General features: G+C 43.5%; 1 protein-coding gene across 2 annotated transcripts in view; it reads left to right on the top strand.

Annotated features, from left to right (window-relative positions):
• Positions 1 to 24,215, top strand: part of crtc3 (CREB regulated transcription coactivator 3) — a 65,944-nt gene extending 41,729 nt beyond the window's left edge. For both annotated transcript variants that reach the window (XM_084308986.1, XM_084308985.1), the window contains exons 11-15: positions 4,538 to 4,755; positions 14,382 to 14,522; positions 19,251 to 19,334; positions 21,100 to 21,310; positions 23,144 to 24,215. In XM_084308986.1, coding sequence (XP_084165112.1) covers positions 4,538 to 4,755; positions 14,382 to 14,522; positions 19,251 to 19,334; positions 21,100 to 21,310; positions 23,144 to 23,322 — 833 coding nt within the window. In that variant the 3' untranslated portion in view covers positions 23,323 to 24,215. The remainder of the gene's footprint in view (positions 1 to 4,537; positions 4,756 to 14,381; positions 14,523 to 19,250; positions 19,335 to 21,099; positions 21,311 to 23,143) is intronic.
• Positions 24,216 to 27,039: the final 2,824 nt, after the last annotated feature.

The raw sequence follows: 27,039 nt of genomic DNA, 5'->3' as shown, positions 1-27,039 counted from the left end.
GCGTTATTGTAATCTGATTACTTTTCCCCGAAAATAGTAATCTAACGCGTTAATCTTTAAAAGCCAGTAATCTGATTGCAGTTACTTGTCCAAGTGGCTGTGCGTTACTATTTCGTTACTATCTCATCATAAATTCATAATGCAGGCGGAATGCAGTATTTTATTTCGTTTTCGACAGTCAAAAATACATTTCAAGTTTCAAGTTTCAAGTTTCTTTAATAGTTGTCATACAGAAGTACAGAATACTTTCATACAAAATGCTTCTTACTGTTACGCTCCAGAGACTGTGCTAGACAAGATAGTATTAAATAACATTTGAGCTGTTTTTCTTATTTGGGAGTGACGTGGTGTGGCAGTGAAAGGGTTAAATACAAGAATGTGTCCCGCGGCGTGACTGGACCCTCTGTCTGTGAGTGACTCTGCTTTGGTCCAATCACATTCCCCATCCACAGTCTGCGAATCAGAGGCAGAGTAGGGCGGGTCTTCACAGCACGTCATGTGACATATGCGCCAATCGTGTGACAGCAGGGCTCTGTCGTCGGAGAATTCCACCCCAAAACGCTTGGCAAAATTAAAAGTGAAACCGCAAGATGACTTTTGCGGTTTCTGTTCAGACTTCCATCCCAAAACGCTCGTCTAAACGTAGCCTCAGTCACTACTTCACGTTTGTGTCAGCTAAGCCGGGTGAAAAAAACATTCATATGCGGAGGAAACAAAATACTGTCTACCGCTAAAAACAGCACATCCAATTGCATTGAAAGCATCTGGAATCACAACACTAGCCGACGCTTCGACTAGGTACAGGAGGGTTGATGGTGGCAGAGCAAAAGCTCTTATTTGCCAGATTTACAGTTAATTTACATGTTAAAGAGAGACTGATTGTATGTTTATAGAGAGACATTTATAAAAACAATTTAATAGTTACAGTTGATATAATTGAATAGTTCAGCCTGCATTTGTTAGATGTGATACACTGGTTTTGTAAAACCACTGGCTGGCTGCTCTAATGCTGTGAGCATCATAGACTGTTGCTTTACCATACTTGATGGTACAGTTAAGCTGAAGCACTAGTTTAACAATTTACGTTATGTGCAGAGAAACAAGTTAAAAACAATTTATGCAGTTTCAATAAAGCGTTTAAAAAAAAACTGTTGGGGGAACGACGACGACTTCGTAACCTAGTTACTTTCAAAGTAACTAAGTTACTCTGATAATCAAGTAATCAGTAAAGTAACTTAGATTACTTTTTAAAGGAGTAATCAGTAATGTGGCATCACTGTCCCTGACTAAGAATTTGGATGGTCGACTATGATTGGCCAAAATTTGCCGTTAGTCGACTATTGGTCGAATTATTATTATTATTTCTTTATATATATATATATTTTTGAACAAATGTTTTTTATTTTCCATTTTTTTACATAAAACTAGACAAACAATACAGTAAGTAACAGTAAAAAATCTATGATAAATCACAGGACAATGACAGATAATAATAACCATAATGACAGTCCAGTAATTAAATCAAAATAAATGTAGATTAAAAGACATAAAAATAATAAATACAATACTATACATATGCTCTTGCTCGCTCTTCTTCACTCTTTCCTTCCCCTTCCCTCCCCCTCCACGCCCCCCCCCCCCCCTCAGGACCCCCTCTTGGACTATACATCCATTATTCCATTTAACATCAGAAATTACAAGTTCATATGCTTCCCTTTATCTTCTCCACCACAGCTAACCATATTGCTTCATTAACACCTAAAATTCGTGCAGTAGATATCTCTAGATAAATCACATCGAGATAGGTAAGAACCCATACCTTCCGGCACATTTTATCCGGTTGAATCCATCGTGACGCTATCAACTTTTTGGCTGCCGTAAGACAACATTTGTCTTTTTACATGTACAGAGGTTGATAACTGAGAAACATCATTCAACAACAATACAGAAGGCAGTATAGGTATGGTCAGAGATAAAAATTCTGATAATTGAGTGGTTACTTTTTCCCAGAATATCTTAACAGGAGGGCATTCCCAAACATACATATTTTTTTAATATTCTTAATATTTTTTTTTTTTACTATTTTATTTTGTATCATTCCATTTGGGCTGTGGGGGGTGCTTAATGTCTGAAGGAGTCGACTGAAGGCTTCTTGTCCTCTGCAAAAGCATGCAATTGGTCCACTGATGGATACATCTTGATATTTGTCTAGTCTAGTGTGTTCATTAGATGGGTGAAATCCTCTTTCTGTGCCTGTTTTCGTAGGCAGTTAGCCTCTGGTATGCGTGCCATTAGCGTTAGCCACGTTTCTAGGCCTCTTTTCTTTTTGAAAGAATGATGATAAAAAAAAAAAAAAAAAAAATCTTTTTATATACATTCGACTATGGCTCCTGACTAATCGACTAATGGGGGTCAGCCCTAGTGGGGGTATATGTGAGCTGTTGCTGAATCTGATAATATGTCCATCTTTGCTCCTCCTCAGTGGCCTGTGGCTGGAGGCCGATATAGCCATGCATGCACATTAGGTCACACAGGTCATCAGGTCAATGTATTTCTGGGCTTGGCGTGGTCACTCGACCTACTACTGGCCACATTCCAGAGACCTATGCACTCATGAGAGGAGCTGGATATAAAATATTAGATCAAATCAAATCAAATTTATTTATAAGGCCCGACAACACACGTTAATGTCCCCATGGGCCGTACAAGTCTTCTTTAAACAAGTCAAGAAGTAAACATAACAATAAGTCAAGAACAGAACAAGAACACCATAAGGACCAACAAATTTAAAATAAATGCAAATAAATGAAAGAATGCAAGCACTCCCAGACATACCCCACGCGAAGGTAAGGAAAAACTCACTAAAACCTAACAATAGGGGAAAATGCTCCACAGGCAGTGTGGAGGAGAGAAACCTTAGAAGGGCCATTCAAGGGGGGATCTCCCTTCTTAGATGTCGGTGATAGTAGTGTTGCAGACTAACAGTTGGTAAGCATGCACTCAAGTGTGTAGTGAAACACAGATGAGTGCATGCAATAGCAACTGAACATTTTGAAAGATTAAAGATGGAGCTGATAGCGATAGCAACTGAACATTTTGAAAGATTAAAGATAGAGCTGATAGCGATAGCAACTGAACATTTTGAAAGATTGAAGATAGAGCTGATAGCGAATCTATTTGAGGCACATTAGACTTTAATGAACTGAATATACCTATCAGACAGGAGCACTTGGATTGGTTCGCGGGGCGCAGCCCCACGCCGACGCCCCTATCTGCACCCAGCTGCCCTTCGGGGTGAAGGACGACGGGATGGGTCAAGCGCAGAGACTCGATTTCATTGCCGACCCAAAGAAAAATGGCATGTGTGTGTTCCTGTGTGTGTGCCACCCATCGCATGTGTGTGTCACTGCATGATGATTAAAGACTTCTTCAAAAGTCCAGTTATTATATTACTACTATGCACTCAAGACTGTAGCACCTAAGTTCAACACGTTTTGATGAACAATGTTACTGACCCTCAGCTAAAAGATTTGTACCCTTCCTGCTGACTTGTTGTACAGAACCTTCCTGCTGACTTGTTGTAATAATAATAATAATAATAATAATTCATTTTATTTATATAGCGCTTCTCAATGACCCGAAGTTGCTGACGGTAGTTATAGGAACATAGTAAAAGCAAAGAAACTAAAAGAAACAAAAAAGGAACATGAGACCATGGGGGAAACAGGGGAAAGCAGCATGAGATAACACAAAAAGACAGAGCGACAGGAACAGACATCAATCGGGTTGGGGGGGGGGTTATGGGTGGGGGGGGGTTGAAGGCTAGGGAGAACAGGTGGAGGTGCACAACAACAAGATCGCTAACGCTGTGGCGTCCTTGACGAAGACGGACAGGAGCACTTGGATTGGTCCCCTGGCGCGGCTCAGGTTGCCCCTGTCTGCTCCCGGCTGCCCTTGGGGGGGAAGGACGACGGGATGGGTTAATCGCAGAGACGAATCGCATACATGCATCGCATGCATGCCGATTAATGACCTCTCTCTCTCTCTGAGGTAAGATTTGAAGGCGGAGAGTGTGGGGGAGTCTCTGATGGACTGAGGGAGGGAGTTCCAGAGTCGGGGTGCAGTGCGTGGCCCGATCACCAAAGTTTTTGAGTTTGGATGTCGGGACAGTGAGGGAGGCAGTGGAGGAGGACCGGAGGGAACGGTGGGGCGGTAAGGAAGAAGGAGATCAGTCAGGTAGGGGGGGGCCAGGCTGTGGAGGGCTTTGAAGGTGAGGAGTAGTGTTTTGAAGTTTATGAGTTGTTTGATCGGGAGCCAGTGGAGAGAGTGGAGGACAGGAGTGATGTGTTCGCGGGACCGGGTGTTAGTGAGGAGGCGGGCGGCTGAGGTTCTGTAAGGTTGTACAGAACCTTCCTGCTGACTTGTTGTCTGACAGAACTTGTAAGTCGCTCTGGATAAAAGCGTTCAGCTACATGACTAAACGTAAATAACGTTGTGGTGACTGACAATATGTTTGTTGTTGTCTTTCTATCTCCAGGTCTGTCTTCCTCCCTCAGCAACCCCTCCCTCCAGGCCTCTCTCAGCAACCCCTCCATCCACTCAGCCCTGCGCCTCTCCTCCCTGTCCAGCGCCCCTCAGGGAGGGCTGAGCTCCTCCCCGCGTCGACGCCCACCTCCCATCAGCCCCCTGACGCTGTCGCCTGGAGCAGAGCCCCGCAGGAGCCCCCTATCGCCCAACCTGTCCCCTATCGCACAGGTACACACTAACCAATACACACCTCCCCTATCACTAGGGCTATCGTAAATACTTCGAAGCTTCGTTTGATGGGCATGGGATTTGAATATGAAAATAAAATTCGATTATTAAAAAAAATATATATATATATATATATGTGATATTTTTTGTGTGTGTGCAAAATCAACTCTGCCTCTCTTTGTTAACTACAACAAGCAATGCTGTTTGTTATTTAAGATGAGGTCGGACTCGGCACTGACAGATTTGTGTTCATTGTGCTGCTTTTATAAAGCCTCAAATGACTGCTTACAATATTTCATGAAAGCAGTGTTTTGTTTGTCTAAGATTTAAAAAGGTTTAAACTTTACAGCACTGACAAAGTTGAACAAAGTGCTGTACAAGTCCCACAACATAAAAAAATTTAATTATCTCGAAGCTTCGAATTAAAATCGAATCTCGGCCCCGAAGCTTCGAATTCCAAAAAAGAATTCGAAGGTCAGCCCTACCTATCACCCAACCTGTCCCCTATCGCACAGGTACACACTAGTGCACTGCAACCTTGCCCAGGCCCGACGGGGCCCGGCCCGGCGGGTTCGGGCTGGGTAGGGCTTTTTTTTTAATAAATAATTCGGGCTCGGCTGGGCCCGGGCACCGCAGTTTTTTTTTTTTTTTTTTTTTTTTTTTTTTTTTTTCATATAACTAGGGTTATATGATAACCTTCGTTTTAAGATTCGCTTTCTCTTTTGCGCCAGAGAAACATTTGGATGTAATTACTGCAGCGCGCAGGGAGAACTCAGGGGACAAGTTCAACTCGATTGGTTGTGTTGGAATATAGCCAGTTGGCGAACGTTTTAATTTGTTCTTGGGATGTATGTAGCCGGTTTTGTTAACGGTGTTCAACGCGTTGCTGACGTCTGGTGAGTGATGTTTACTATTTGCTGGGTCGCGACTCGCTACTTGTTTTGTTGTGATTTTCATTACGTTGCTCTGCTCGAAATCTGATTTCTGTTTTCTGTTTGTTTGTTTGACTGAGTAGGCTATTGTGTGTCGTGCGTGTGTGTGTGTGTGTGTGTGTGTGTGTGTCAAAGAAGATTCTATAGCCTTCAATACGTTTTACGAGGCTGATGTGTGACAGTGTGAGTCAGTCTATATAAGCGAGCACTGGGAGAGACGGCATTGCGAAACAGGCTATGTAAATGCTTCTTAGTTTTGTTTATTTATTACGTTCATATAAAACCGTGTTTCGAATATTTAAAACAAATACAAAAAAAATTATATTTGAATAATAATAATAATAATAATTTTTTTCGGGTTTTCACGCGGGCTAGGGCTTAAAATATTATTTACAGTCGGGCTTATTTTCGGGCAGGGCCTGAAGTTCACGGGCTCGGGCAGAGCTCAGGCTTTATTTCAAGGCCCTTGCAGACCACTAGTACACACTAACCAATACACACCTCCCCTATCACCCAACCTGTCTCATATTACACAAGTGTACACACACACACACACACACACACACACACACACACACACACACACACACACACACACACACACACACACACACACACACACACACTGTGTTCTCCACAGTGAAATGTGTCACTGCTGTGGTCTAAAATCCCAGGACTTTAACACTATGGGTGCCGGCCAGAAATCCGGAAAATGACTGTGGATTGCCAGCGCTATTTGTCTATGGAGAAATTCCCCTTCTTTGCAGGGCTATAACTTTTTAAATTCTATTGCTACATTGCCATTATTAGGGCCCATTCAAAGTCCTATATGTATTGTTCATTGTGTAGCAACGTTAAACTTTTTCATTCACATATTCATAGTAAAGTATGGTCTAATGTATAAGTATGTTTTCATCTCTTTCTGCAGCTTTCTCCAGAACGTGATATATAGCCCCAAATGCATTATATTGATGATGAAATACAGTTTGATGGCAATCGGGGCGATATAAAAAATTTCAATTGGACGTACTTCTAGAATGATCTACGTATGATCTGATGATGACCGGATGGGCGGGGGATCGTTTATAATTCCGTGGGCAGCGTTATATCATTCATCTAGTGTGGGTGATATGTTCATCATAACAGTTTATATGGAATACGATCAAAAATAACGCTGAATCTTACCGTATCCTCCTCGCGCCGTTGGGCGATGAGCGTGGAACAGTCATTTACCTATTATGGTATGTAGAAATATCGGGTCCATTTCCAGCTTGTATAATAGTATATATGTCCAAATCATGTTGTTTATAGAGTTATTGGCAATCGATCGCTATGTATTGTGTCGAGATCGAGTCCCGGTAGCCAAACAGAGTGCCAGGAAGTAATATGGCCGACCAGCACAACCTCCATAGCACTTCCTGTTTGGCGATTGCGCCGATCGGCCACCAGATGGCGCTCCTGAACCGCCAGAGAGCTCAGTGGGTCCTCCTGGTGGATCTCAGGCCAGCGGAGGGGAAATATGAATCCGATCGCAGATTTTTGAAATATTGATATAAGGACGCTGTAAAGCGTCCTCCGGCAACTTGAGCATGGCCGGGAATGACGTGTTAAAGCGTTTTCCGGCAGTCAAAGTGTTAAAGGGATAGTTCAGGTATTTTGACATGTGTTGTGAAATACTTGCCAGTAGTGTGATTGATGCATAGCCATTAGCTGACTTACTGAGACCTGCGGTTTAAGTTCTGGCCATGTTCTGAGCAAGCAAGGCAGCTTTAGACAGACAGCACTGTGGTCTGAATGAACCAGGAAGCTTTAGACAGACAGCACTGTGTTCTGAATGAACCAGGAAGCTTTAGACAGACAGCACTGTGTTCTGAATGAACCAGCTTTAGACAGACAGCACTGTGTTCTGAGTGAACCAGCTTTAGACAGACAGCACTGTGTTCTGAGTGAACCAGCTTTAGACAGACAGCACTGTGTTCTGAATGAACCAGGAAGCTTTAGACAGACAGCACTGTGTTCTGAATGAACCAGGCAGCTTTAGACAGACAGCACTGTGTTCTGAGTGAACCAGCTTTAGACAGACAGCACTGTGTTCTGAGTGAACCAGCTTTAGACAGACAGCACTGTGTTCTGAATGAACCAGCTTTAGACAGACAGCACTGTGTTCTGAATGAACCAGGAAGCTTTAGACAGACAGCACTGTGTTCTAAGTGAACCAGCTTTAGACAGACAGCACTGTGTTCTTAATGAACCAGGAAGCTTTAGACAGACAGCACTGTGTTCTGAGTGAACCAGGCAGCTTTAGACAGACAGCACTGTGTTCTGAGTGAACCAGGCAGCTTTAGACAGACAGCACTGTGTTCTTAATGAACCAGCTTTAGACAGACAGCACTGTGTTCTTAATGAACCAGCTTTAGACAGACAGCACTGTGTTCTAAGTGAACCAGGCAGCTTTAGACAGACAGCACTGTGTTCTTAATGAACCAGGAAGCTTTAGACAGACAGCACTGTGTTCTAAGTGAACCAGCTTTAGACAGACGGCACTGTGTTCTGAGTGAACCAGGCAGCTTTAGACAGACAGCACTGTGTTCTGAATGAACCAGCTTTAGACAGACAGCACTGTGTTCTGAATGAACCAGCTTTAGACAGACAGCACTGTGTTCTTAATGAACCAGGCAGCTTTAGACAGACAGCACTGTGTTCTGAATGAACCAGCTTTAGACAGACAGCACTGTGTTCTGAATGAACCAGGAAGCTTTAGACAGACAGCACTGTGTTCTTAATGAACCAGGAAGCTTTAGACAGACAGCACTGTGGTCTGAATGAACCAGCTTTAGACAGACAGCACTGTGTTCTGAATGAACCAGGCAGCTTTAGACAGACAGCACTGTGTTCTGAATGAACCAGGCAGCTTTAGACAGACAGCACTGTGTTCTGAATGAACCAGGAAGCTTTAGACAGACAGCACTGTGTTCTGAATGAACCAGGAAGCTTTAGACGGACAGCACTGTGTTCTGAATGAACCAGCTTTAGACAGACAGCACTGTGGTCTGAATGAACCAGCTTTAGACAGACAGCACTGTGTTCTGAATGAACCAGGCAGCTTTAGACAGACAGCACTGTGTTCTGAGTGAACCAGCTTTAGACAGACAGCACTGTGTTCTGAATGAACCAGCTTTAGACAGACAGCACTGTGTTCTGAATGAACCAGGAAGCTTTAGACAGACAGCACTGTGTTCTGAGTGAACCAGCTTTAGACAGACAGCACTGTGTTCTGAATGAACCAGCTTTAGACAGACATCACTGTGTTCTGAATGAACCAGGAAGCTTTAAACAGACAGCACTGTGTTCTGAATGAACCAGCTTTAGACAGACAGCACTGTGTTCTGAATGAACCAGCTTTAGACAGACAGCACTGTGTTCTGAATGAACCAGCTTTAGACAGACAGCACTGTGTTCTGAATGAACCAGCTTTAGACAGACAGCACTGTGTTCTGAATGAACCAGCTTTAGACAGACAGCACTGTGTTCTGAGTGAACCAGGCAGCTTTAGACAGACAGCACTGTGTTCTTAATGAACCAGCTTTAGACAGACAGCACTGTGTTCTTAATGAACCAGGCAGCTTTAGACAGACAGCACTGTGTTCTGAATGAACCAGCTTTAGACAGACAGCACTGTGTTCTGAGTGAACCAGCTTTAGACAGACAGCACTGTGTTCTGAGTGAACCTGCTTTAGACAGACAGCACTGTGTTCTGAATGAACCAGCTTTAGACAGACAGCACTGTGTTCTGAGTGAACCAGCTTTAGACAGACAGCACTGTGTTCTTAATGAACCAGGCAGCTTTAGACAGACAGCACTGTGTTCTGAGTGAACCAGCTTTAGACAGACATCACTGTGTTCTTAATGAACCAGGAAGCTTTAGACAGACATCACTGTGTTCTGAATGAACCTGCTTTAGACAGACAGCACTGTGTTCTGAGTGAACCAGCTTTAGACAGACAGCACTGTGTTCTGAATGAACCAGCTTTTGTGTTCTGAATGAACCAGGAAGCTTTAGACAGACAGCACTGTGTTCTGAATTAACCAGGAAGCTTTAGACAGACAGCACTGTGTTCTGAATGAACCAGGCAGCTTTAGACAGACAGCACTGTGTTCTGAATGAACCAGCTTTAGACAGACAGCACTGTGTTCTGAGTGAACCAGCTTTAGACAGACAGCACTGTGTTCTGAATGAACCAGCTTTAGACAGACAGCACTGTGTTCTGAGTGAACCAGCTTTAGACAGACAGCACTGTGTTCTGAATGAACCAGGAAGCTTTAGACAGACAGCACTGTGTTCTGAGTGAACCAGCTTTAGACAGACAGCACTGTGTTCTGAATGAACCAGCTTTAGACAGACAGCACTGTGTTCTGAATGAACCAGGAAGCTTTAAACAGACAGCACTGTGTTCTGAATGAACCAGCTTTAGACAGACAGCACTGTGTTCTGAATGAACCAGCTTTAGACAGACAGCACTGTGTTCTGAATGAACCAGCTTTAGACAGACAGCACTGTGTTCTGAATGAACCAGCTTTAGACAGACAGCACTGTGTTCTGAGTGAACCAGGCAGCTTTAGACAGACAGCACTGTGTTCTTAATGAACCAGCTTTAGACAGACAGCACTGTGTTCTTAATGAACCAGGCAGCTTTAGACAGACAGCACTGTGTTCTGAATGAACCAGCTTTAGACAGACAGCACTGTGTTCTGAGTGAACCAGCTTTAGACAGACAGCACTGTGTTCTGAGTGAACCTGCTTTAGACAGACAGCACTGTGTTCTGAATGAACCAGCTTTAGACAGACAGCACTGTGTTCTGAGTGAACCAGCTTTAGACAGACAGCACTGTGTTCTTAATGAACCAGGCAGCTTTAGACAGACAGCACTGTGTTCTGAGTGAACCAGCTTTAGACAGACATCACTGTGTTCTTAATGAACCAGGAAGCTTTAGACAGACGGCACTGTGTTCTGAATGAACCTGCTTTAGACAGACAGCACTGTGTTCTGAGTGAACCAGCTTTAGACAGACAGCACTGTGTTCTGAATGAACCAGCTTTTGTGTTCTGAATGAACCAGGAAGCTTTAGACAGACAGCACTGTGTTCTGAATGAACCAGGAAGCTTTAGACAGACAGCACTGTGTTCTGAATGAACCAGGCAGCTTTAGACAGACAGCACTGTGTTCTGAATGAACCAGCTTTAGACAGACAGCACTGTGTTCTGAGTGAACCAGCTTTAGACAGACAGCACTGTGTTCTGAATGAACCAGCTTTAGACAGACAGCACTGTGTTCTGAGTGAACCAGCTTTAGACAGACAGCACTGTGTTCTGAATGAACCAGCTTTAGACAGACAGCACTGTGTTCTGAGTGAACCAGCTTTAGACAGACAGCACTGTGGTCTGAATGAACCAGCTTTAGACAGACAGCACTGTGTTCTGAATGAACCAGCTTTAGACAGACAGCACTGTGTTCTGAGTGAACCAGCTTTAGACAGACAGCACTGTGTTCTGAATGAACCAGCTTTAGACAGACAGCACTGTGTTCTGAGTGAACCAGCTTTAGACAGACAGCAATGTGTTCTTAATGAACCAGCTTTAGACAGACAGCACTGTGTTCTGAGTGAACCAGGAAGCTTTAGACAGACAGCACTGTGTTCTGAGTGAACCAGGAAGCTTTAGACAGACAGCACTGTGTTCTGAATGAACCAGCTTTAGACAGACAGCACTGTGGTCTGAATGAACCAGCTTTAGACAGACAGCACTGTGTTCTGAATGAACCAGGCAGCTTTAGACGGACAGCACTGTGTTCTGAGTGAACCAGCTTTAGACAGACAGCACTGTGTTCTAAGTGAACCAGCTTTAGACAGACAGCACTGTGTTCTGAGTGAACCAGCTTTAGACAGACAGCACTGTGTTCTGAATGAACCAGCTTTAGACAGACAGCACTGTGTTCTGAGTGAACCAGCTTTAGACAGACGGCACTGTGTTCTGAATGAACCAGGAAGCTTTAGACAGAAACATGATTCTTCTCTCAGACCGACGCAATGTTTTGGAGTGCATAGTAATACACTGTCTTTTTCAATAAACTAAATAGTTCCAAGACATTGCGTCAGTCTGAAAGAAGAATCAAGCATCTGAAATACATGAGGACAGCAGTATTCTGTTGTGGTGTGGATTGAAACTATTTTGCTTCCGGACCCTGTGTGCTGTCCGCTCGGAACACCTGCTCACCCTAACCTGTAGCTCCTCCTCCTTCAGGGAACACCTGCTCACCCTAACCTGTAGCTCCTCCTCCTTCAGGGAACACCTGCTCACCCTAACCTGTAGCTCCTCCTCCTTCAGGGAACACCTGCTCACCCTAACCTGTAGCTCCTCCTCTTTCAGGGAACACCTGCTCACCCTAACCTGTAGCTCCTCCTCCTTCAGGGAACACCTGCTCACCCTAACCTGTAGCTCCTCCTCCTTCAGGGAACACCTGCTCACCCTAACCTGTAGCTCCTCCTCCTTCAGGGAACACCTGCTCACCCTAACCTGTAGCTCCTCCTCCTTCAGGGAACACCTGCTCACCCTGACCTGTAGCTCCTCCTCCTTCAGGGAACACCTGCTCACCCTAACCTGTAGCTCCTCCTCCTTCAGGGAACACCTGCTCACCCTAACCTGTAGCTCCTCCTCCTTCAGGGAACACCTGCTCACCCTAACCTGTAGCTCCTCCTCCTTCAGGGAACACCTGCTCACCCTAACCTGTAGCTCCTCCTCCTTCAGGGAACACCTGCTCACCCTAACCTGTAGCTCCTCCTCCTTCAGGGAACACCTGCTCACCCTAACCTGTAGCTCCTCCTCCTTCAGGGAACACCTGCTCACCCTAACCTGTAGCTCCTCCTCCTTCAGGGAACACCGGCTCACCCTAACCTGTAGCTCCTCCTCCTTCAGGGAACACCTGCTCACCCTAACCTGTAGCTCCTCCTCCTTCAGGGAACACCTGCTCACCCTAACCTGTAGCTCCTCCTCCTTCAGGGAACACCTGCTCACCCTAACCTGTAGCTCCTCCTCCTTCAGGGAACACCTGCTCACCCTAACCTGTAGCTCCTCCTCCTTCAGGGAACACCTGCTCACCCTAACCTGTAGCTCCTCCTCCTTCAGGGAACACCTGCTCACCCTAACCTGTAGCTCCTCCTCCTTCAGGGAACACCTGCTCACCCTAACCTGTAGCTCCTCCTCCTGCTTCGTGCCGTTGTCGGACTCTACTCAAACCAACTCGATATGGATCTAATCAGCTGGTCACTTTCAGTAGTGGATCGCATATTTTTGTCAAGACCTACGCAGTCGACCCGGGTTCGTCTCCCACGCTCCCGGACGGATTTGCCACATCTTCTCCCGTTCCCCCTCTCCTCTGTCGTCATGTCTGACCAATAAAGCTGTGGAAATGCTCAAAAGAAATCTTTAAAAAGAGAAATTAAAGACGTGGAAGACATCTGGATTATCATCGCATTCATGCTAGTCGGCTTTGGAGCACTTGCGTGTAATGTGGCTGGATATGCTATAAGACGTTTTTTGGATGGCGGCTGGGTGGCGCAGCGGACATTGCGCTCGTCACCAACGCAAGAGACACCGGGTTCGAATCCGGCTGTCGGCGTTGCCTCCGGCTTGGGCCGGCCGTCATACTAACTCAATTAGCAGAGTTAGCGGGTGGGAAGACGATGGGTGGTAGTCTGGTCGTTGTGAACAGCGACTCCTACAGGTCGGTTGGGGATGCCTGCACAGCAGAGACAGGAAAAATGGCGGGGGCAGTGTGAGCCTCCTACACGTTACTGACAGGCTGCCTCCACATGTATCGGAGGGGACATGTGATGCAAGGCTTCTATCCTCCCTACAACCGGCCAGTGGGGGGCATATGCGAGCAACGATCAGGACAGGGGAGGGAGAATTGGCACGAGAGGTCAAATTGGGATGGGGAGAAAAAAATCACAGAAAAAAGGAGGAGAAAAAAGTAGATAAAAAAAATAAGAAGACGTTTTTGGATGGCAATCGGATTTTGGCTCAAAGATTGGCCAAGAATGAGACCTGCCTCAATTAACTGAATAAGACACTTGCTGCGTTCCACGCAGACGACCAACGACTGCACTCAAGTCATTCTGGATGGAGTTGTTCAAATTCACTCTACTCAAAACCGAATTGAAATCGATGGGGCATTTTACTCAGAAGGCACTCTTCTCTTTCTGAGAGTGCCTTCCAGCAAGAGGCGACACAAGGACATAACCCACAGAGCTGATAAGACTTTCCCAGCTGTCGGGAAAGCAGAATGAGGCCCTCCCAATCCCACCCCCTACCCCCCCCCCCCCCCCCCCCCCCCCAGGTGTTCCGTAACGGTAACATGGCAGCGCCGATACACATACTTCGGTCTCAAGACTTAGTCCTGCATGTATCAACAAATGCGCATGTTGGTGTGAATTTATGTGTGCCATTATTACCACCAACTGTAATAATTGTGGATTATTACTATAATGAGCTGTATGTGTATGAACCAAGCATCACACTGTAATGTACCTGTACTTATATACGTGACAATAAACTACTACTACCTGCTCACCCTAACCTGTAGCTCCTCCTCTTAACCTGTAGCTCCTCCTCCTAACCTGTAGCTCCTCCTCCTTCAGGGGATCACCTTGGACACCAGCAACCTGCCGATGGAGCCGCCCCCCCCTTACCCACTCTACCAGCAGTCCCAGCATGCCGTGGGGCGGGGCCAGCAGCAGCCCACCTCTCCTCTCCAGAACCTGGACTTCAACTCCAGCCCTGTAAGACTAAACTAGTTCACTAACCCTTAACTAGTCCTGTAAAGCTAACTTTAACTCACTCTTAACTAGTCCCATAAAACTAAACCCAACCAGTTTAAAAAAAAAAGAACTAGTCCCATAAGATGAACTCTAACCAGTTAGTATTGACTAGTCCCTGAAACCTAACTAGTTAAACTAACCCTTAACACTAACCCTTAACTAGTTAAACTAACCCTAATCATGTCATAGGTTACACTCACTCCACAATAATCTCCTGACCTACAGCTGGCATCTAGTAAATGTGTTTATACACTAAACCAACATGGCTTCTAGCCAGGGCTCGAAATTGCGACCGAATTGGTCACATATGCGACCGAAATTGTATCTGTGCGAGACCTCAAAATATAATTGGGAGCATTCGTGCGAGTGCAAATAATTGTTCTGGTGCGTTAGCTACCTAGCAACTGTAGCAATACGGTCTGTGCTGGCTGGCTACCTTTTAATTCCCAATGGAGTGGAGCTAACTAACTGTACAAATCGATGTGATTGGCTGAGACTGTATTTTGTACGGTTGGCTGCCTGGCTGTTGTGGATTCGGGTAGCCAGCTAGAAAGATCGAGTTCTCTCATAGCCGTGAGTGATCGATCAATCGATTACTCAAGCCCACCCCTATAAGCTATACAAAAAGAAAGTTTAATGTGACTGATCTAGTGAGCTAGAATCGGAATATTCCACCCATAAATAGCTAATGTCAAATGGAAGTATTTTATATTCTGTACTTAGTTTGAAAGTGGTCAGACAGTTCCCTCTGTGTGTAAAACAGACAGTCGTCACACATTCATAAATAGCACTTACAGAAAAGCTTATTGTGCACTGTAATAAAAGACGCTTTGTTCAATGGGGGATTTTGAAACCGTGGTATTTTTGCCCAAGGTTATCGTACCCTCAAAATGTCATACCGGCACAAGCCTAGTCTATAGGCTACACTACTAGGTCTACACACTATACTATAGTTTAGATTAGATTCGATTCTTCAATGACCACCCAGCCAGGCTGGTGGAATTTAAGTTGTTTAAGGCTACTTTTACTGTTTTACTGCATTACAGTACTGTTATATTGTCTTTTTTTATTTTATTTATTTATTTATTTTTATTGGTCATTTCCCCCCTCCTTTTTCCTCAGATTTTTTTTCTCCCATCCCAATGTTAGTCGTATGCCAATTCCCAATCCCTTCCTGGTCGCTGCGCACTTACCCCCCACAGTCAGATCATCTGGGAGAGTGGAGGCTATCATGTGCTTCCTCCGACACACGTCCAGCCAATCAACCGCTTCTTTTCACCTGGCAGCGCGGATCCTCCCCGAGAGGGCGTAGCGTGTGGAAGGATCACACTATCCCACTCAGGTCCTATCCGCGCTTAGCAGGCGCCCCGACCGAACTGTAGGAGTCGCTGTAGTGTTTACAACGACCCGGACCCACCCGCCAGCTTCTCCCACCCTCTAATACAGCCAATTGTATTAGTGTGAACGGTTTTTTTTATCAATAAAAAAAAAATACATATATATTGTTGGTGCTCCTTACATTTTGGTGGGTGCTCCTAAATTTTTGAAGTTGGGAGCACCAGTGCTACCAAGTAACTTTTTTTTTATTTCGAGCCCTGCTTCTAGTAAATGTGTTTATACACTAAACCAACATGGCTTCTAGTAAATTACTTGTATGCCTTTTACGGTGGAAATGGCAGACGTTCAAAGTCATAACATGCGCAGCGTATAATTTAACTAGTGCGCAATGAATCACGTTTGAAATATGAATAACTTATCTTAAACCACTATTGGTGATTCTGCCTAGAGCCAGGACTCGACAGTGCACGTTGACAGTGCACGTTTGATAACTTCTGTGTTTCACTCCAGCTGGAAGGGAGGGGCTGAGCCCGATACCCCCAACTTATTTTATTTATTTATTTATTTTCAGTCCTGCGTTCTACAGCTTGTGATAACTCCTCTTGCGAGTCACTGCTGTTTCTATGTAAACTCTGCGAGCAACAGGTCCAATAAATGCGTCTAACGTTATTTTTCATCCTCACCATTCCTGTATGCCCAAAAAAATAAACGTAACTAGCGTTAGCTGTTAACGCTAACTAAGCTACGCTAACCCTGGAAGCACTCAACACTAGAGCTGCCGCGGTATTGATGTTTTCCTTACCGCACAAATTTGTGAAATATTTCCTACCGCTGCGGTTATTACCGCACACACACAAAAAAAAAAGTTTGAATGCATTTTTTATTTTATTTTTAGTCTACTCTTTATAGCATATAGCCTGCCTCTAGTCTAAATGTGTATCTTTAGAGGATGACTTTGCAGCATGAATATTGTTTGGGATTCGGCAAGCACACATTCGTTATTGAAAGTGAAACACGGATTCGAAGTCTCCCCTCTGGTCGTGCGCCGTTCACTCTGTCGCGGGCAGGGGTGGTAGCGGCGCGCGCCCCTGACCCTTTCTTCTTCTTCTTATTATTATTATAATGTTACTACTAGGGCTGTCAGTTTATCGCGTTAATTAGATTAATTAATTACACAGCAAATTATCGCGTTATGAAAATTAACTCAAAATTAATTACAATTTTTTTTTTTTTTTTTTATAAATATATTTTTTTTTATCTCATTAATTCCATAAGAACGTAGAATACACATTACAGACTTTTTTTTATATGGTCCATTTGCATGTTCTTGGTATCTGATTCTAGGGACATCTATGGATCTCAGGGAATGTATTCCCAGTGTCCGAAATACTGTGTCTGTTACTAGGCTTGAGTAAATTGTAATGAACCAAATGAGAATATCAATAAAAAAATTTTTTATCTTTGACTGTGAATAACACTATGCTCAAATTGACCAGACCTGAAAAATCTAAGCAAATTAATAGATGGAAGATGATTAAACAGAAGGTTTTGTAGATACAGTACTGAATTCTGCCATCCGGACACATGCAATTTGAAATATGATTATAGAATATAGAATATAGAATATCAGACTCCTATAAGGCTGTGCAAAATGGGGCTTATACAAAACTCCAAATGCTCCCAATGTACAAATGGGGACGAAGGAACATTTATGCACATGTATTGGGACTGCCCACCAGTTAAGACATTCTGGGAAGATGTGTCCCAACAATTATCAATACTCGTATTTTGGAATATACCTGTACACCCCGCGGTATTGCTATTGAATGATGTTTTTGAGTTTGCAGTGAACCCACAACTAAAAAGATTGGTTTTATCGGGTATCACAGTAGCTAAAAAACTGATTGCATCACGTTGGTTTCAACCGGAAAAAATTTGCCGGAAAGTGTGGTTTCTTACATATCTTGATGTGATATATCAAGAAATATCAACAGCAAGAATTCTAGGGCTCAATGAATCCAAAATGTTAATGTGGTTAGAAGTGGTGGAGAGAATAAAAGCTAGCCTATAATGGTGATGTCTGGTTAGGAGTGAGGGATAATGGAGGTACTATCCAAGAGGGGGTCCGGGAGGGGGGGATTTGAGCTGGAGCATATGTGTGTAGGGTTTTAGAAAATAGGTATTCGGGGTATATTATATACTAACATTTATATAATTGTAACTTCGCTGGATATACACGGTATACGGTTAAAATGTTATTATTGACTATTTTTGTTTTATCCTGTTTCTGTACTTGCATATATTTTAACCACCTTTACTGAAAGTTTCATTATACATTGTGTGTTGAGTACTGACTTTTAATAAGTTTTGTTTTGCAATAATAAAAAAAATTAAAAAAAAAAAGAATATCAGGCATAAAATGGTTATGCGATTAAAATGCGATTAATTAGATTAATTAATTACAAATCCTGTAATTAATTAGATTAATTTTTTTAATCGCCTGACAGCACTAGTTACTACTTATGATTACAAAGGCATTCGTTTTGTGGCATTAACGTTATATAGTTACACGTTCAATAACATCAGCGTATTTACCGGACCATAGCAAGGCAAGCATTACTCAATTCATATCTCAGTTCCTTTCTTTGCTCAGAGCGTGCCGAGTTGTGCCCATTCTGCGGTCTGTTAATAAAGTTTTCAATCAGACAAGTGTATAGAACGAAGGGCTTTTATTATAACATTTGTTGCAGTAAAATCATTATGCCTCGTTTAGTACTCCTGAGGAGCGACGGTAATCCACTCCGGCGGGAGCTAACGTATTAGCCGTGTTGTGAGCTCTAATCAATGGCTGACATTCAGGAAGTAAAAACCTAATACGCGCTTGCCGATTGGTGGTAACACACTGCAGGAGGCTCCAACGTGTGACGCGTCTCTCTTCTGACCAATCAGTGGTCTGCAGTGTTTCACGTGACTTTTCTGGTACCCAATAGGGTCGCTTGGAACCTCGACAGAGGAGTAGGGTATATCTGCAGAGCCGCAAGCCCAACGAGAGCAGGGTATTTATTATTATTATAAAAAACAGCGGTGATGCGGTATTCAGCCTAACTCTGCGGTGGGCGTGATGTAACAGCGATACCGCTGTAATGCGGTAATCGCGGCAGCTCTACTCAACACTTTGATGAACATTGTTACTCAGCTGATTGATAGAGTTGTGCCCTTCCTGATGACTTGTCGTACAGAACTTGTAAGTCGCTTTGGATAAAAGTGTTCAGCTAAATGACTAAATGTAATGTAAGGAGTTCCAATAATGAGGAGGTAATGATGTAGTTATGTGTTTGGTTTCTTTGGCAGCACAACAGCATGGCGTCGTTCTTCAGTGACCCTTTCATAGAGACACATTACTCCAACCACCAGGCCAAGGATCTGCCCTACCAGGTACATTATAATATACACCTGCCCTACCAGGTACATTATAATATACACCTAACTACAAGGTACATTATAATATACACCTAACTACCAGGTACAGTATAATATACACCTAACTACCAGGTACATTATAATATACACCTAACTACCAGGTACATTATAATATACACCTAACTACCAGGTACATTATAATATACACCTAACTACCAGGTACATTATAATATACACCTAACTACCAGGTACATTATAATATACACCTAACTACCAGGTACAGTATAATATACACCTAACTACCAGGTACATTATAATATACACCTAACTACCAGGTACATTATAATATACACCTAACTACCAGGTACAGTATAATATACACCTAACTACCAGGTACATTACAATATACACCTAACTACCAGGTACATTATAATATACACCTAACTACCAGGTACATTATAATACAATACACCTAACTACAGTATAATACAATACACCTAACTACCAGGTACATTATAATACAATATAATACAATACACCTAACTACCAGGTACAGTATAATACAATACAGCTAACTCTACCAGGTACAATATAATACAGTATAATACAATACACCTAACTACATTATAATACAGTATAATACAATACACCTAACTACCAGGTACAGTATAATACATCTATAATGCAATACACCTAACTACATTACAATACAGTATAATACACCTAACTACCAGGTACAGTATAATACAGTATAATACAATACACCTATACCAGCTACATTATAATACAGTATAATACAATACACCTAACTACCAGCTACATTATAATACAGTATAATACAATACACCTAACTACCAGGTACAGTATAATACAATACACCTAACTACCAGGTACATTATAATACAGTATAATACAATACACCTAACTACCAGGTACATTATAATACATTATTACATGGCGTTTTCACATTCGCCGAAATGCTTGCTTGTGATTGGTCAATAGCGCTCGTCAGAGGTCCGATATTACTCGATAACGGACCTCTGCCGAGCAATAATGACCGCTGTGCGCAGCTGTTCGCAATCAAGGCCACTGACACACTGCATCAGTGCAGCCAATCGGACACACCTGCCGGCTGCACTGACAGCGGAGTGTGTGTGACGATGACAGCGGAGCCAGAACAGAACTGTGTCTGCATTTGATCTCGTCTTGTCGATGTAAAATGAATTAGGTATATTGTTAGTAAGTTAGCCATGTAATAAGCGGGATAATGTATAGCTACAAGGTCATTGTCGCAAAATAATTGACCTTCACTAACGTTTAAAACACCTCGGCGCTGCGCCTCGGTATTTTAAACTCTGTCGGTCAATTATTTTGCGACAATGACCTTGTAGCTATACATTATCCCTTACGTTTAATACAATACACCTAACTACCAGGTACAGTATAATACAGTATAATACAATACACTTAACTACCAGGTACATTATAATACAATATATACAGTATAATACAATATAATACAGTATAATACAATACACCTAACTCTACCAGCTACATTATAATACAATACACCTAACTACCAGGTACAATATAATACAGTATAATACAATACACCTAACTACCAGGTACAATATAATACAGTATAATACAATACACCTAACTACCAGGTACAATATAATACAGTATAATACAATACACCTAACTACCAGGTACAATATAATACAGTATAATACAATACACCTAACTCTACCAGGTACATATTCTCTCTCTCTCTCTCTAGTTGGACCAGTTCAGTCTGTTGGAGAACGCCCTGTACTCCGCGGCAGGGGGCCCATGTTTCGACCCCTCCTCCTCCTCCTCTCTCTACTACCCCTCCCAGCAGGGTATGATGGGCGTGGCCGGTCACCACGGCAACATGCAGGACCCCCACCACACGAGGTCCAACATGTTATTCTCCAGCTGCAGTGGAGTCCCCAACATCATCCTTACAGGTCAGCCTCTTTCCCTTACCTTAACCCTTACCTCAACCATTACCTTAACCCTTACCTCAACCATTACCTTAACCCTTACCTCAACCATTACCTTAACCCTTACCTCAACCATTACCTCACCATAACGACCGACCCTTTGACCCATATCGAACGCTTCTCTCTTCCCCCAGAACAGGCCTGTAACCTCAGATAGTAGATAATGCCTGAGCTGTAACCATGAATCAAATCAAATGTATTTGTAAGGCCCGACAACACGCGTTAATGTCCCCATGGGCCGGACACGTCTTCTTTAAACAAGTCAAGAAGAAACATCACAATAAATCAAGAACAAAACAAAACACCATAAAGTCCAGAAAATGTTAAATAAATGCATGTAAAATAAATAAATGCAACACTCCCAGACATACTCCACGTGAAGGTAAGGAAAAACTCACTAAAACCTAGCAATAGGAAAAAATGCAGGAGAGAAACCTTAGAAGGGACGTTCAAGGGGGGATCTCCATTCTTAGATGTCGGTGATAGTAGTGTTGCAATAAAACAGGCGAACAGTTGGTAAGCATGCACTCATATGTGTGATGAAACACAGATAAGTGCATGCGATAGCAATTGAACATTTTGAAAGATAAAAAATAGAGCTGATGGCAGATCTATTTGAGGCAAGGGGGTGCCGTAGAGAGGGTCGCATCCTCCCGGTCATCATCACGGGACGTCCAACACTCCGATCATCGCTCCGAGACAGGGAGAGACAGGGAGACGGGACAGGCGTTAGACAGTTTGCGTGATTGTGATGGGCGGACATAGCAATAGATACAAGTGGTAAGCATATATGTGAATAGAATAGATATATGTAGTAAGCATATTATGTGAATAGAAGTACTTAACCCAGCAATGAACTCCACGTCTAAACCACGTTGACAGACCACGGACAGAAGACGGTAAGAAGCTGATCCATGGCCTTGGTGGTGCACGTAGAACAGTCACTGCAATCTTGGCCAAGACCCCGAGACATCCACCACCTTGGTCAGCACTACGAGACAACCACTCAGAGAAATGGGGGGGGGGGGGTTAGAGAGTTCCCATGTTTGTAGTGGGCGGAGATGGAGCAATAAATACATGTAATGAGCATATGCATACATGGTGACAGTAGAATCATAGTATATAAGAAAATTGTGAAATTGAGTAATAGATAGAACTACTGCAGGCGTATGGATACAGGATGAGATACAAGACAATAGATCAGGGCCGTATGCCCCAGGGGGCAGGAGAAACCACTCAGAATTGGTCAGGGCGGCGCAGGTAAGGTTCAGCACTGCAGGCCAGACAGAAGGCGGTATGAAGCTGTTCCATGGGACCGGTTGAGACAGAGACAGAGGTTAAAAAGGTTCTCAAATAGACATCCTAACTAAACTAGACAGATTAATCTAAGGGTCAGTCCCTGACCAGGTGAGATCGGGGTAGGTTGAAGGAGAGAGAGAAAAGATGGCTCTTAAGCAGGGATTTAAAAGCTTCGACAGAGCAGGCGCCCCTGACGACGGCAGGTAATTTGTTCCACAGGGTTAGGGAGCGCGGTAGACAAAGGCTCTGTGGCCGACGAATTTCTTTTTTTACCCTAGGAATGGATAGAAGCCCCGCATTTTGTGAGCGCAGAGGGCGGGTATCGAGAGATGATATTTTGAAAATGTTGTAGGTGAGGAGCAGCACTTTAAAGTGTGATCTGGCTTGAATAGGAAGCCAGTGTAAGGCGGACAAAACTGGTGTGATGTGATCAGCTGTTATTTTTTTTACGTTCCAAACAAGATGTTTTATTCTCTCTCTCTCGCTTTCTCTTTCTAGATGACAACAGCGCTATGTCTGCTGCCCAGGAATGCTTTGGCTCAGAAGGCGGCTTCCCATTGGAGGACGAGCTCCGCATCGAGCCACTGACCCTGGACGGTCTGAGCATGCTCAGTGACCCGGACATGGTGCTGCCCGACCCGTCTGTTGAGGACAGCTTTCGTAGCGACAGACTCTAACCCACTGTGCCGTGCGCACGCACGCACGCACACACACACACACACACACACACACACACACACACACACACACACACACACACACACACACATACACACACACACACACAGAGAAAACAGAATGTATAGATGTAAAACATGCTGCCACTGAGAAACCACAAATGTGAAATGAGGGATCAACATGCAAACCGTCTGTATGGAAACACACAGTCAGAGGGATCAACATGCAAACCGTCTGTATGGAAACACACAGTCAGAGTGGAGGTGGGGCTCGGAGGGTTGAGGTGGAGCTTGGAGGGTTGAGATAATAATAATAATAATAATAATAATGGATTGGATTTATATAGCGCTCTTCGTGACACCCCAGTGACCCCAGAGCGCTTACAGAGTCCATTAGTCGTTCATACACAGTCATACCGGTGGTGGTAAGCTACAATTGCAGCCAGAGCTGCCCTGAGGCAGACTCACAGGGTGGATGACGGGCCTCTGGGGTGTATTTGAGGCAGGGGGGGGGACATCCAGAATCCCCTTCAACCCAAATCCCAGGAACCTTCTAACAGATGGATGGACAGAAAGAACACCAGGCCCCTCCGTCAGCCTCAGTGTGAGGGTTAGGGCTCCCCTCCGTCAGCCTCAGTGTGAGGGTTAGGGCTCCCCTCCGTCAGCCTCAGTGTGAGGGTTAGGGCTCCCCTCCGTCAGCCTCAGTGTGAGGGTTAGGGCTCCCCTCCGTCAGCCTCAGTGTGAGGGTTAGGGCTCCCCTCCGTCAGCCTCAGTGTGAGGGTTAGGGCTCCCCTCCGTCAGCCTCAGTGTGAGGGTTAGGGCTCCCCTCCGTCAGCCTCAGTGTGAGGGTTAGGGCTCCCCTCCGTCAGCCTCAGTGTGAGGGTTAGGGCTCCCCTCCGTCAGCCTCAGTGTGAGGGTTAGGGCTCCCCTCCGTCAGCCTCAGTGTGAGGGTTAGGGCTCCCCTCCGTCAGCCTCAGTGTGAGGGTTAGGGCTCCCCTCCGTCAGCCTCAGTGTGAGGGTTAGGGCTCCCCTCCGTCAGCCTCAGTGTGAGGGTTAGGGTTATGAGGACGGGACACTAACCCTAACCTGTATCTTTACATATAAACAGCAGCAGGAGATTCTTATGTAAAAAGTTATATCTTTACATATAAACAGCAGCAGGAGATTCTTATGTAAAAAGTTATATCTTTACATATAAACAGCAGCAGGAGATTCTTAGGTAAAAAGTTATATCTTTACATATAAACAGCAGCAGGAGATTCTTAGGTAAAAAGTTATATCTTTAAATATAAACAGCAGCAGGAGATTCTTAGGTAAAAAGTTATATCTTTACATATAAACAGCAGCAGGAGATTCTTATGTAAAAAGTAGTTTGCCACAGATCTATTTCTATGGAACCTGGTCAGACCAGAGTGTATTTTTTAAAACACCAAACAAAAAGGGCAAAGTGTTTACAAAGAGAAGAGATGTTAATAAGTTATTAACTTAATGATTAACCTTAATGACATTATGATACTTGCTATCATTCTAAGACTGATTCAATATTTGGGATGTTTTTGCTCACAATTTGGATGCAACCCAGAGACCAGTGACCTGTCAGACTAATGTAGACCCACAGCTAACAAGGCTCAGACAACAGTAACCATGATTTAACTAATCTTTAGTTTGAAACCATCGTATGTACGTATATCCATTACATTACAACTACTTTTATTTAACATTTAGCTTGTTCTGACTGAAGAGACTGTACTGCTACTAAACCATCATAAAGTTAAGATACTGAACCTCTGTACTGAAAAGACTGGGGGGCATTTCAGACATGGCACTAGTATATCTGCCTCACACAAGCACATCCTCTGCAGTTAGATGACCATATTTGGTATGGTCCTCTTTCAGTCTTTTGGCCAATCACAGCAGACCTCGTCAATTCTCCTTCAAATCATTCAATTCTAAATGGCACCACCAGGGGGCCACAGCCAACTTCTCCAGCAGCAGGAAGTCCCTGCTCTCCTCTGGCCTTAACATACAACCTCACTTTTATTCCTGTTCCACTCACATATATATTATATACTATTATTTATTTTTTTGGTATTGCAAAATTTTACATTTTCCTAGTATTATTAAAGGCAAAAGATAAAACCAGATTAAAGAAAAGACGACACCAGAATAAAGACGACACCAGATTAAAGACAACACCGTCCTGACACACACTTTCAATATTTTGGGAAATACACTTATTTGCCTTCTTCCCCAGAGTCAGACAAGAAGATTGATATCAGTTTCAGCGACTTCGGGTTATTGAGAAGCGCTATATAAATTAAATTAATTATTATTATTATTATTATTATTATTATTATTATTATTATTATTATTATTATTATTATTATTATTATTATTATTATTAGTTTCAGTGTGTGGCCAGTAGAATTGAAATGTATAATCTTCTCATCTGACTCCCAACGATCGATGGCAAATAAATGTATTTCCCAAAATGTTGAAGTGTTTCTTTACACATCTAGAATCATGACAACATTTTATGGGTTTAATATAAAGCTAGTTACAGGATAATAATGGATCATAATCTGTTGATCAAATGAACAAGTTGTGTCTTTTTTTTCTTTTCTTTTCTCTCACTTTTTCTGTATTTTTGCTCCCATCCCAATTTAGTCGTTATGCCAATTCCCTTCCTGGTCGTTGCGCGCATTGCCCCACTGTCGGCCTAGGGAGGGTGTGGAACTACCACATGCCTCCTCCGATACATGTGGAGTCGCCAGCCGCTTCTTTTCACCTGACAGCGAGGACTCTCACTGGGGGATTGTAACGCGTGCGGAGGATCACACTACCTCCCTCAGATCCCCTCCCTGCTGAACAGGCGCCCCGACCGACCAGTAGGAACGGCAGTTTACAACGACCAGGACACATACCCCGCCGGCTTCCCACCCGCTAACACTGCGGCAGGGTCTTAAGTGACTGCCAATTGTGTTAGTAGGGACGACTGACCAAGCCGGAGGTACCGCTGACAGCTGGATTTGATCCCAGAGTCTCTGCGGTGGTACAGTAGCTACCCAGCCGCCCAGCAAGTCGTGTCTTTGAACATTTTAGGAAGATATAGAGTTTTCTTCAAGCAGTTTCACTGATTCTCCTTTAAAATAATATGAACTGACTTCCTCTCCACTTCATCTGTACTGTCTTTCTTTCATTATCTCTTTTCTTGCTGGCATTACTTGTCCTTTGTTGTTCTGTCATGTTATTCAAGTTGTTTTTGTAATTTGATCAGTTTTAATACAAATGTTGGAGCTCGAATTGTTCATTTTTGTTGAAGGATTTCAGAGTCTTTCCTCCTTTGTTTGGCGTCTTTTCATTGAAACTGTACAGTTATTTTCCTATTTAAATGTTGTCACTTATCCACTAGTTTTACTACTATTGTTTTGTAATTTGTCTTAAAAATCTTTTTTCAGATATTAAATATTACTCATGAGGCTTCTAGTCTGTTTTTTTCTTTTTCATTTAGGGGACATGCATTGCTATTCCTTTCCCTATATGGGAAACGTTACACAATTCCTGAGTCTATGGAACACATCTGTAAACAAAAAAATCTAAAAATGCATTGTTTTATATTTTTAATCAAGTACTCAAAAGCTAAAAATTTCTATTTCAAGCTGTTTGTGCTGGGCTCCGCCTATAAGCGCTTTGAGTGACAGTCACCCACACAGTGCA

Source organism: Notolepis coatsorum, assembly GCF_963971535.1.
Source record: "Notolepis coatsorum genome assembly, chromosome: 2".
NCBI classification, from domain to species: domain Eukaryota; kingdom Metazoa; phylum Chordata; class Actinopteri; order Aulopiformes; family Paralepididae; genus Notolepis; species Notolepis coatsorum.
The sequence above is the reverse complement of the archived record's forward strand: the minus strand, read 5'-3'. Positions and strand labels throughout refer to the sequence as shown.